We start from the raw sequence: 13,005 nt of genomic DNA, 5'->3' as shown, positions 1-13,005 counted from the left end.
CGGTGCCCTGTGTCTTCTTTTTCCTATGTTAATATTGAGAAGCTCACTGTGAGAGCAAACTCCTGACTATAAAATCTGGAGGATAGTCTTTCTTTCTTCTAGATTGTGACTTTATTTTAGATAATGTTGGTACAACACTTGTAACTTGTAAAGAACATGAGATGTTGGAGCCAGACAGTTGGATTCTAGTGGTATTTAAGAAAATCTACTAGTTGAATGGGGAAAAAAGTAAATAAACCTTGGTTTTAGTTGGGTGGTCTTGCAGGACTCTTGTATTAAGTGACACTGTCTGCAGATACACACCACGTGGCCTAGAACTTGTCAGGTGGTGACATCTGTTATTAGCTTTTAATTTTTATGGGGCTCAAAACTGTAATGATGATTTGGAAATTGGCTCTGTTTGTTTTATAAGCTTAGAGGTGGCTGAGAACTGAATTGACACAGTGACCTAGAATACTTTCAGGTGTCTTCACTAAGCTTATAGCATTCTGGTCTCCTCTTGTTCACTTGATTACCTAGAAATCTCCAAAGAGAACTCATTCTGGGGACATGGCTCCATGGGTAAACATGTGTGCTCTGTAAACATGATGGCTGAGTATAGATCCATGGCACCTGTGTAAAAAGCCTCGCATGGCTATGTGTATCCCAGTGTTGAGGAGTAGAATAGGCACATCCCAAGAGCTCTCTAGCTTGCCAGTATAGCTCAGACGGTGAGCTTCTGGTTCAGTGAGAGACCCTGTCTTAAAAGGATGTAGGAAAAAATGTTTGATTCTTCACTGTTAACAGGATTCCCCTTGAAATGGCTAAAATATAGTTGAATTTATTAAAAATTGTCACTTCTGCACTTTTGATCCAGACTTCTGGATAATGTCTTAACTTTAAGCCATATGTCTTAATTGAAATTTTAATTTTCACAGACTATTAGCAGAGCTTTTATGAATGGCAGCGCGCTGGAACATGTTGTGGAGTTTGGCTTAGATTACCCAGAAGGCATGGCGGTGGACTGGCTTGGGAAGAACTTGTATTGGGCAGACACAGGGACGAACCGCATCGAGGTGTCAAAGGTGGATGGGCAGCACCGACAGGTTTTGGTGTGGAAAGACCTTGACAGCCCCCGAGCGCTCGCACTGGATCCTGCTGAAGGGTAAGTAGCTTTGTGTATGTGTCCTCTACAGCGTCATCACACAGTGGCTGTGGATTATATCCTTGACAACTTAATGTTTATTAATAATCTGTCAACTAAACAGTAGGAAAGATTTATTTTAAAACTAGTAATTGCTGAGCATAGTGGCTCCTGGCTGCAGGACCAGCACCTGGCGTGCTGAAGCAGAAGCATCGCTGGAAGCTCATGACCAGCCTTAGCTACATCATGGGTTCCAGGCCAGCTACAGATTGAGAACCTGTCTCAAAAATAAATATGCAAACAAAACCCCAAATAACCCAAGCTATTCATATTTATTTTGCCACTTAATAATAATTCATTCCTGAAATTTTCTTTGCCATTATAACATTGAGTAAAGAGAATGAAATAGATTTCATATATAATATTTATTGATCAGTATCAATATGCTGAGTGAGTAATGCTTATCATCGTCCTACATTTGCTTGCTCTCTTTCTCAAATCTGTAGTGAGAATTTTGAGCTTTTCGTTTCCTTACAAAACACAGAAGTATTATAAGAACATGTTTTCATTTTAATCCCAGGTGTGGGGATGTGGGGCTGCTTTGCAGCAGCTGACTATGATTAGCTTCATGCTCTGGTTGCAGTGTGATGTTTGCTAGCTGCGGATAGTTTCTGTGATTGTGTGGCATTTGTAATTCTGGGGACTTTTCAGAGGTGTATAAATGCTAGGATTCCCGAGAGGTGTCATGGGTTGTTTTGGTTGCTGTTGGTCACTACTGGTCACAATTTGTTAAGTAGCCATACACAAAGAAGAAACAAGAATAAGAAGAAATTAGATATTCTGATGGCGAAGATCAGACTTGCCCCAAGGAACTTGACACCTTAATCAGCAATAACAACACCCTCTTTCCAGCCCCTGACTTTATTCAGGGATCTCTTTCCTTTCCTCTCTATCCTTTTTCTCCCTTATCTAGTGTTAGGAGGCGAAGGTGGAAGGAAGAGGACTCTCAAAGTAGCAAACTCCGGCCACCCAGATCCCTCCTGTATGTAGATTCCAGACCTTTATTGGAAACCCGTGAAAGAGGTGTTGTGTAATGAAAGACAACTGATGTGGGTCTCTCCCTCCTAACCTCTGGCTTTGCTTTCCACAATTCTAGTTACCAATGGTCTAGAAATACTAGATAAAGCATTCAAGAAATTAGCTTATTATAAGTTTTAAATTGCTTTTATAACGTTATGTGTTTTTTCCTGTTTTTTATTAGTAGTTAATCTTTTGGGGCCATGTTTATATATAAACCTATATCGGGTTTGTTACTATTGTAGTGTCAAATACACAGTTTGAGCGTGTTGTGTTAGAATGTGTCCCCGCAATAGGGGAGTGGTTTGCTATGTATTTTAGAAAGTACCATTTTCATTTTATCTTTGTGTGTCTGTGTGTATATGTATGTTGTTAGTAATCAAACCCAAGGCCTTGCCCTAAAAAGTTGCCTTTTAGGATACCCATTAATTTAAAGTGGGCAGTTAGTATATAGTCATAATTGTAAATTTAGGAAACTGTTTGTATTATGTAATAGAATAGCCTGTTCTTTACAGCACAAGTTTTTCAGAGTTAGGTAGGCCTTATTACAGGAGTCAGTATGCTTCATCTGATCTGAGACATCTGAAGAAAATAGTTTCTAATGAAATTCTCACATGAAGTTCTTTGGCTTTTGTTCATCTGGTTGGGAGGCCGTATGAAGGACAGCTCCTCTGTCTAGCAGAAGTTGTAGTGGGCTTATGGTGGTCTTTGCTTTAAGCACTAGTTGCCAGTCGATAAATTCCATACTTAGAACTGAGGACTCTAGTATGGCTTGCCACTGGTAAGTGTAAAATTGCTATCACGGTTGTATTTCTTTGTATTGCAGTGGTGTGGGTATGGCTCTCAACTGGCAAGAAGAAATGCAAACAAAGCTTAGGACAACTCTGATTTTCAGAAAGCATGCTCATAGCAAATGATTTGCTACCAAGTAAACCATCAGTTGACAAGCTGTTGAGTGAATGTGTGCCCTTAAGCATTTCTTGAGAGCCATCATATGGAGCTGTTTGCCCAGGCCCAGTGCTAAGGGAGCATGAACACCTAAGCAGCTTAGATTGCAAAGCATTTGGTGGAGAGTAAGGTTCTAGTTCTAGCCAAAGTGGTTAACTGACTTGGAAACATGAGATGGGGCTTTCATACGTCTTTGCTATTTGGCCTTCCACATATAACAAGCCATAGGGAGCACTAAGACTAAAGTGAACCCCCAGGAAGGTAGTGGGTAAGTAAACAAGTATTCTGAAATATCATAAGAATTTTAGTGCTTGCGTTTATCTGCTCAGCCAACAGGCTAGGATCGTACATTGTGCTTGTTGGTGTAGTATGTTTTCTTGTATGGCCAATTACATTTTCTGGCTGTGCCCTTGACGTGAGCCTTTCAAAGGTTTATTTTTATATCATTGTACTCTGGAAGCTTGTTTTTGAAGAAAGTTTATACAAGTTGGAAGGTAAATCCAAAGTTTAAAAATTTTAAGTTGCTCACATTCAGAAAGACGGAAAGATATTGTAGTAAAGTAAGCCGAATTCTTAGACAAGATAGTTAATCCTTCTCTTTATACTAGTTTTATAAATGTTAATGCTGCAATAAAGAAATCGTTGGTTTGTTTCCAGTTCCTAGGTCTGGGTGGAACAAATTGATTGGGAAGACTAAGGAGAGCTACATGACTCACATCTTTGTTGGAATGCGAAAAATATAGCTAGTTGGAGATGACTAAATACTTGGAAGAATTGTAGCCATGACTTTGTTTTATCCATTTACTTGATTTACTATATATTTTCTTCAAGTTTATTCAGTTACTATACATGAATATGCCCCCTTTTCTCCAGAAAATCAAATGTGGGTTGTTAAATTTTCCATGGTTTTGAACCCAGATTTATGTACTGGACCGAATGGGGAGGGAAGCCTAAGATTGACAGAGCTGCTATGGATGGAAGTGAACGTACTACCTTAGTTCCAAATGTGGGGCGAGCCAACGGCCTAACTATCGATTATGCTAAAAGGCGGCTTTACTGGACAGACCTGGACACTAATTTAATAGAATCTTCAAATATGCTTGGTAAGCTCATTACTTTCTCTTAAGTGACACATCTCTGTGAAGCCAGTGGCTGCCACTCGCCACTGTTTAGATGCTGTTGCTGATACTTCATGTCAGCAGCTATTCTAGAATTGTGTCTTTTTTATTATAATCAATAGTCACCCAGTGACTTAGATTTATTTATTTATTATGCAAAGTTTTATTACTGTTGGATCTGTACTGATATTTATGGAAAGGTACTCCTGATGTGTGCATGTATTTTCCTCCATCATTTTTGTGGAAGGGAGAATGGAATACTGAGCTGTAAGTCTTCATGTAGAGGAAATAAAACCAAAGTCAAAATAGACCACAGGAGTTTAAAAAGAAACTTAGTGATTTACAAAGGGATATATGAGTTTGAGACATGGGTCACACTACATATGGACTAATTTCAGAGGCCTTATCTGGTTTTAGAATTGCTTTTAAGTGAATTGTTTTGTTTTAAATTGGTTACAAATACAATGTTTCATATGTTACCCTTCCCCCAAAAAAAGACACTTGTTCCTCACATACTCGTGCCTCTCCCTTGTCTACCGACTTTCCCAAAATAGGACTCAACCGTGAAGTTATAGCCGATGACTTGCCTCATCCTTTTGGCTTAACTCAGTACCAAGATTACATCTACTGGACAGACTGGAGCCGGCGCAGCATTGAACGTGCCAACAAAACCAGTGGCCAAAACCGCACCATCATCCAGGGCCATTTGGATTATGTGATGGACATCCTTGTCTTCCACTCTTCTCGGCAGGCAGGGTGGAATGAATGTGCCTCCAGCAATGGGCACTGCTCCCACCTCTGCTTGGCTGTGCCAGTTGGAGGTTTTGTGTGTGGATGCCCTGCCCACTACTCCCTGAATGCTGACAACAGGACCTGTAGTGGTAAGTTCCAGTATTCTCCAGAGGCAGCTAAAATTAGAAGAGAAAGCACCATTTTGAGAATGCTTCAATTTTTTTTTTTAAGAGTAAAAAGTTGTATAATAAAAATGTAAGACTAGGGGAGACATACAGGTTTTGTCATTTAATTCATGATAGCAACTTAATTTCATAGAAGAGTTGTCTTTTACTTTTGAGCTTAAGTATTTAATGAAAAATGTGTAGTATCAAAGAAACACGTGTTCATACGTAATGCTTATTTATTCATAAAGGAAGAGCAATACACACAGTAGAACAAAGAAAAAATTAATATACTTCGTTGAAGTACATAAAACAAGACAAACATAAGTATTTTAATTGTGGATAAAGCCATAGAGAAATTCACGTGAAGACATTTACCCAGGGTGAAGCAGTAGTAGACAGATGGGGACAGTGCCCGTGTGTAGTCACTGCTTAACTCCAGAGCTTCTCACGTAGTCATGGGTCCAGGGTTTGAAGTGATGAGAGAGAGGGATGTCCCTATGCCTTAGCGTTTCATTGCTGTGAAGAGACACCATGACCACGGCACCTCTTATAAAGGAAAGCATTTAATCGGGGCTGACTTACAGGTCTCATTGTGGTAGGGAGCATGGTAGCCTGCAGGCAGACACGGTGCTGGAGATGGAGCTGACAGGTCTATATCCAGATACACAGGCAGCAGGAAGAGAAACACACTGGGCCCATCTTGAACATTTGAAACCTTGGAGCGTACACCCAGTGACACACTTCCTCTAACAAGGCCACACCTACTCTCATAAGGCCACATCTCCTAATGGGGACAGTCCCAAGCATTCAAACCCATGAGCTTTTGAGGGCCATTCCTTTTCAAACCACCACACCCTACAATATCTTTGTTAAAATTGACAAAAATTTCACATTAAAAATGAACACATAGTGCTAACAGCAAAGTATGTTACAACACTGTTGGCTTTGGAAAACCTGGTATATGACTTAAGTATATATGGAGGCCTGTGTCTTGAGTGTTAGATAAGAAAATTTGTAAATAGTCAAGAGATACATAAACATCAGATCAGGAAGAGTCTTGGGAGATAGGAGACTGTCTGGAAGAAAGTAACTGCTTAGTGTAAGATTTTTAGATATAACTACTGAAGTTATGCTGATATCTGAAAAAATGTATCTGAAATCATATAAGAAAGAATTTTTTCTGATATATGGACAGAGAACACAAAATATAACTAAGATTATACTTTAGAGATTCCCACATTATTGGGTTTTTTTATTTATGCAAACAGTTTTTAACCCTTAATTTTTCTCATTTTAAAAATGTGAATAACAACTATAGAATCCCTGTAAGAATTATATAAGATGCATTAAGTCAGTGGGTGAAAAGTGATGTGGCTCTGGGGAAAACTTGGACTGTAATATAGTGGTGATGGAGAGATGCTCGTGGACTCTGGGTGTGCTGTGGAGTTAGAGAGAAGAGATGTTGGAAGTGAGTTTAGTATAGGGAAGAAGAGAGATGCAGCAAAGCCAGAATGGTTTCCAAGTTGGGTATCAGAGTTGATGCACTACAGAGGGAAGTGAAGGAAGTACTGGGCCCAGCGGGCTTGTTCTGTGAGGGATCACAAAGCAAAGGCTAGGCATGCGGGTGTGTAGGCTCTATCATACCTACTCAGATGTGCCCAGCTCTGTCCACTGTAGCAATAAAGCAGCCACAGACAGTATCACAGAAAGGGCAACAGACCAGGTTTGGTTTATGGACCATAGTTTGTAATTCCTTTGGAGAATAAAGAAGAGACCTGTCAGCCAAAATAATTGGTTCAGGAGCACAAGTTTGTAGAGGGTACTGAGAGTTGGCACAGCCAGAGAAGTAATAAAAGCAGAGAGCATTGAGGTACCAAAGAGAACAGCTAAGAGTTGTTGATGGCTGCTGAGAATTTAGGTGAGATCTTAAAAATAGTAGGGCTGGAGAGATGGCTCAGAGGATTGGAGCAGTAACTGTTCTTTCAGAGGTCCTGAGTTCAATTCCCAGCAACCACAAGGTCACTCACAACCATCTATAATGTGACCTGATGCCCTCTTCTGGCACTCATGCAGAACAATGTATACATAATAGTAAATAAATAAATCTTAAAAAAAATAGCACCCATCCTCTGGCTAGTTTCCATCCATGTTGGCCAAAGGTGGGTCTTAGTAACCATGAAGACAGTAATATCAGGGAAGTGATGGTGAAAGACAGGTTGAAGTAGACTTGAGCAATGAGTCAGAGAAAGAAAAAGTGGGAGCAGTGACAAAGAAGACCACCTCTCTCAAAAAACGTCAGCTTTTGGGTGGAAGGGGAAGGTGGAGTGAGAACTGGTAGAGAACGGAGACATAGAGAACATGGCAAGACTTCCTGAGACGGTTGTGCATGGAGCGGCTACACCCTGCTGCTCGGTCGGCTGGTGACTGAGCACCATGGGGAATTGGTGCTGAGTGCTCCTACTGTCTGTTGTTTCACTTGTCTGATACAATCAGCAGTGCTTCAAGGCTTCTTGTATTTTTTTATTAGCACTATTTAATGTTCACATGGAGTTGTATTAGATTCCATGTATTATGAAGAGCTTAACGTGTAAGTTCTTGCTTTCAAAAGTGTTCCAACATTGTTTAATTTACCTTTTGACTGATTTTAAAAGCCAAGTTAGGCCAGCTTGTCTGTGGGATCAAATGTGACAGTGCTTCCTATCTCATGCAAAGTAAAAATCCTGGCTCTTCAAGGCCTTCAAGGCCCAACATGAGCAGTATCTCTCACTTTATAACTGCGCCTTTATTCCAAACACCCCAGTTGCTTTCTCTCTCCTCAGTTTCTATTAGTCTTTAATTTGCCTTCTCTGTTACAGACACATTGAGCTCATTGCTGGTTTCAAATATGCAAATCAGTCTCATTTCAGGACTGTTGAGCTGCTTATTTCATTTGCTTGGAATGTTCTTGCAAAACATTGCATGGCTGTTCTTCATGTCTAAGTCTTTGCTTAATTGTGACCTGAATAGCAGTTCTGCACACTGACTATGGAAGACCATCTACCAGCATCGCTGCCAGGGTCCCACTGCTTCCTGTCCAGTAGCACTTAGATGCCTGTGTTGTGTATGAATAATATAATTTACGCATTCCGTGACATCTTTTGTTACCTTATTTCTTCTTGTATTCCACAAAGCAGCAGCTTGCTCCTGTTTTCTGCACTGATGTAAGTGAGGTACCTGGTGGGCACTCGAGAACTATCATTAAATAAAGGAGTGAAGAAATAGGTCGGTTCTGGAAGAATATGTGGCCTTCCACTTAATAGCTTTTGTGATCTTGAGAAAACTGTAGCTTTTCTGAGTTGGAGTTTCCTTACCCATAAAGTGATAAAATAGGAACCTTGTAACATGTGACATGTTGGAATATAGTTATTAAATGGCATTCTGTGTGACATGTGGTGTATTGAAACATAGGGATTAGGTGGCATTCTGTGTGATGTGTGACATGTTGATAGTAGAAGGATTAAATGGCACTCTGTGTGATATGTTGATAATGTAGGGATTAAATGGCATACTGTGTCGTTGTCCCATGTTGATAATATAAGGATTAAATGGCATACTGTGTCATGTGTGACATGTTGATAATGTAGGGATTAAATGGCATACTGTGTCATTGTCACATGTTGATAATATAAGGATTAAATGGCATACTGTGTCATGTGTGACATGTTGATAATATAAGGATTAAATGGCATACTGTGTCATTGTCACATGTTGATAATATAAGGATTAAATGGCATACTGTGTCATGTGTCACATGTTGATAATATAAGGATTAAATGGCATACTGTGTCATGTGTGACATGTTGATAATGTAGGGATTAAATGGCATACTGTGTCATGTGTCACATGTTGGTAATATAGGGGTTAAATGGCATACTGTGTCATGTGTCACATGTTGATAATGTAGGGATTAAATGGCATACTGTGTCATGTGTGACATGTTGATAATATAAGGATTAAATGGCATACTGTGTCATTGTCACATGTTGATAATATAAGGATTAAATGGCATACTGTGTCATTGTCACATGTTGATAATATAGGGGTTAAATGGCATCATATATGATGCTCGATGTGTTAGAGTTTTTCAACAAATACCTATTTCTTTTCCTTCTAATTTTACTGTTACTTACAAAAGCAAGGCTGTCTTTGTTGTTCAGAGTGCTTGTTTATTTACATGATGTTTCAGTTTTTCCATTCAATATTTATTAAACACGTACTACATGCTAGGCCTTATGTAACCAGTAGGAAAATGAATGAAATAGACACAAATGCTGACCTTCACTGACTTCACATTTCACTGGAACTGTGAAAATGAACACTATGAAGGCCATATGATGATGATGATGATGATGATGATGATGAGTCATACAGAAGTATTAAGAGGAAGAAGTGTGGAGGCAGAGATTGTAATGTTAATAGGGTCATCAGGAAAGTCCATACTAAGGTGACATTTATGTCAAGAGTTGAAGGAGGTAAGGAAATGAGCTGTGAGGAGGTACGCATCTGCCTTGATGGGTTCCCATTAGGTCAGAGTGTTAGACGAGTGAATGAGGACATTGTGGGATGAAACAGGAAGCCAGGTTTTGCACTTCCGTCTTTGGTACTGAAGTTGCCTTACATACCTTGTGTAAATTGGGAAATGATGTTCCCTCTGGACACATTGAGTCCCCCAAATACATAGCTTGGTTCATAAAGTGAAGGTTGCGTATCTGCCCCTACTCATTGCTTTTGGTACCATGGATGACACAGTCATATGTGTAGACTTGGCCATGAAGACCATTCTATTCTTACCCAGGAGCAACACCTTCCCTTAACGTACAGGTGAGCACTGGTGCTATCTGAAAACAGCTCCTACGTGTTGTTCTCGTGGGAATGCAAGGCTAGGAGAACCCAGTGACTTTAATTTATTTTATCTTGACACAGGGTCTCCTGTTGCCTAGGCTGGCTTAAAGCTCATCATCCAGCCAAGAGTTGGCCCTTAACGTCTCCCAATCCTCTTGCCTCAGCTTCTCAGGTGCTGAGATTATAGGAATGTACTACCATGCTTAGGTTTTTGTTTTTTGTTTATTTAAGATCTTTCAGTAAGAGATGTGAGAATGTGCTTGAGGATTAGAGACTAGATTTAGACTTTTTAAATGGAGTATGTTGTATTACTTTAAGCATGGACTGAAGGAACTCAAATTATCAGCTTCCTCTGAGAAATATTCCACCATTTATTATAGTAGTAGTAGTAGTAATAATAATAATAAATATTATTTTATATTAGAACATAATATAAAATATATACTTAATATATAATATATTATAAAATAATATTAAATTATTATTATTGTTGTTGTTATTATTTTCAAGACAGGGTTTCTGCATGTAGCCCTAGCTGTCACTTTATAGACCAGGCTGACCTTGAACTCACTGAGATCCACCTGCTTCTGCCTCCCTGAGTGCTGGGATTATAGGTGTACACCAACACATATGGTTAATTGTTATTTTTTCAATTAAAATTTTAATTATACTTCATTTTATTGTGTGTGGGTATATGCACGTATTGCACACTTATTCTGTGACACACACGTGGAGAGAAACTTGAAGGAGTTGCCTCTCCTCTAACCGTGTAGGTCCTGGAGATGGATCTTGGACCACCAAGCTAAGTGGCAGATGCCTCTACCTTGTTGAGCCACCTTGCGGGCCCCATTAATGTCTTTGGAGACAGATTTGGCTGTTTTGTTTATTTTGAGATGGAGAGCACACTATAGCCCAGGCTGGTCTTGAGCTCTTGGGCTCAAGCAGTTCATGTCACACTCCTGAGTGGCTAGGACTTCAGGCATACACCACCCGGCCTCTGGCTTTATCTAGACTAAGAGTGTACTGACTGTGGAATCGTGTGTGCTGGCTGAATCTGAGTTGGAAGAGAATACTCAGCAAAACTTGTTTGGAACCAGGCAAATATTTGGTTGTTTCCTGGACAGGAAAAATTGAGAACTACAATTCTGAGGTCTTTGTTCTAAGTCTCACTGAACCTTAATAAAATTGTGCTTAAGAAAGCAGTATTTTAAAAAAAAAGAAAAGAAAAGAAAAGAAAAGAAAGTAGTACTGCCAAAAAGTAGCCCTTTTTGGGGAGACGACTTTGCAGCTAGTGCATGTGCGGTGTGTTCTTAGAAGTGAACTCTACTAAAATTGCTCGAAGTTGTTAGGTCAGTGTGTGATGGAGACTTCTAGTAGACTGACTGTGTCCTGAAGCTGGGTGTGGGTGTTTAGCTAGTGAAGACCTTAAACAGAAATGCAGTGTTGCACGTGTCAGGCTTTTTGGTCAGTGCCAGGGAGTTCCTTTGTGCAGTTTGAGTGTGAACGTGAAGTAGCCCCACCCGCAGGGAAGAGCTGTGAAGATGAGGTCGTCAGACAAGGCGTCTGCTGGGCCTCCTGGGCTCACAGCCTTGAGAAGGACATGTTGCTGCTGGGTTTACATAGTGACTAAGCACCAAGAAAAATAAAAGCATCATTATCAAATTTATGTATATAAAGTGTAGCAACCTCCCCCTCCCCTTGCCCTAATTTTCTGTGGTTTTGATTACCTGTAGTCAGCCTGCATCTGGAAATAATACATGGAAAGTTCCAGAGATAATTTCTAAGTTTTAAATTGTATGTGGTCCTAAGTAGCACAGAACAACCCATTTTAGTCCTACCCAGGATATGAACTGTTTGTTTGACCAGCACTATGACTCTCTGTATGTGCTTCCCTTCTGTTAGTCCCTTGGTAGTAGCCATCTCTTTTATCCAGTCAGCTGTCATGGTTTCCTTGGTGCTTGTATTCAGGTGATGTTGATTCTCCTTAGTAGTTTCCCCACAACATATAGTAGTGTTGGCAGCAGTTATATTTCAGTATATTATTATAATTTTTTCTTATTGCTCTATTTGCTTGCATGAAAGTATGTCCATCACAGTTGTGTCTCGTGCTCATGTAGGTCAGAAAGGGGCGTTGGATCCCCTGAAACTGGAGTTGTGGGTGCTGGCAGTCAAACCTGGTACTGCAGCAAGAGCTCTTAGCCAGTGACCCATCTCTCCCATTCCTTAAGTTTTATGATAGATGTATATGTACAGGGGAAAATGCACCAAATAAAAGGTTTGGTTCTGACAAACTATCAATGAGCAGGAACGGGGGGCGGGGGCTACATTTTAATTAGAATTTTTAAAATGCTCTTATGTTTTTCCTGTTGTTGGTAACACTCTGAAATGCCATTTGTTCATTTGTTTGTTTTGAAGATAGATTTTCATCATATAACCCAGGTCAGACATAAAATCACTCTGTAGCCTCATGCCTCTACTTCTCAGATGTTTTCCTGAACTAAGGGTGTCTACAGAATAATGAGGTGCCCATCCCTGGGATAGGGAACTGTTGTCTTGGATACACTTCCTCATTTTATAAATTAGGGCATCATCTAACCATTTCAACAGAACATTTTTAGTGAAGATATAAATACTGTTTGTGAGGTTTTTAAAAAAAAGTTTTCTTTATGTCTATGAATGTTTGCCTACATTTATGTATGTGCCTGTTGCCCATGGAGACTGTAAAAGAATGTTAAGTCCCTTAGGATTGGGGTTATAGATACTTATGATCTGCCATGTGAGTGCTGGGAATTGAACTTGTATTATCTGCAAGAGCAGCAGACACTCTTAACCACTAAGCCATTTTTTCCAGCCCCTTGGTATTTAGACAGCCTCATATTTGCAGTGACTCTTCTGCCTTAGTTTCTAGAGTACTGGGATTAGAGGCATGAGCCACATGAGGCACCTGACCTTAGTACTT

At 39.9% G+C, this 13,005-nt stretch overlaps 1 protein-coding gene across 1 annotated transcript in view; it reads left to right on the top strand.

Moving 5' to 3' along the window:
- Lrp6 (LDL receptor related protein 6) overlaps positions 1-13,005 on the top strand; it is a 121,065-nt gene that overhangs the window by 79,531 nt on the left and 28,529 nt on the right. Inside the window, exons 10-12 of the mRNA XM_051155465.1 lie at positions 918-1,144; positions 4,067-4,251; positions 4,821-5,147. Coding sequence (XP_051011422.1) covers positions 918-1,144; positions 4,067-4,251; positions 4,821-5,147 — 739 coding nt within the window. The remainder of the gene's footprint in view (positions 1-917; positions 1,145-4,066; positions 4,252-4,820; positions 5,148-13,005) is intronic.

Source organism: Acomys russatus, chromosome 13 (genome assembly GCF_903995435.1).
Source record: "Acomys russatus chromosome 13, mAcoRus1.1, whole genome shotgun sequence".
Taxonomy (NCBI): Eukaryota; Metazoa; Chordata; class Mammalia; order Rodentia; family Muridae; genus Acomys; species Acomys russatus.
The sequence above is the reverse complement of the archived record's forward strand: the minus strand, read 5'-3'. Positions and strand labels throughout refer to the sequence as shown.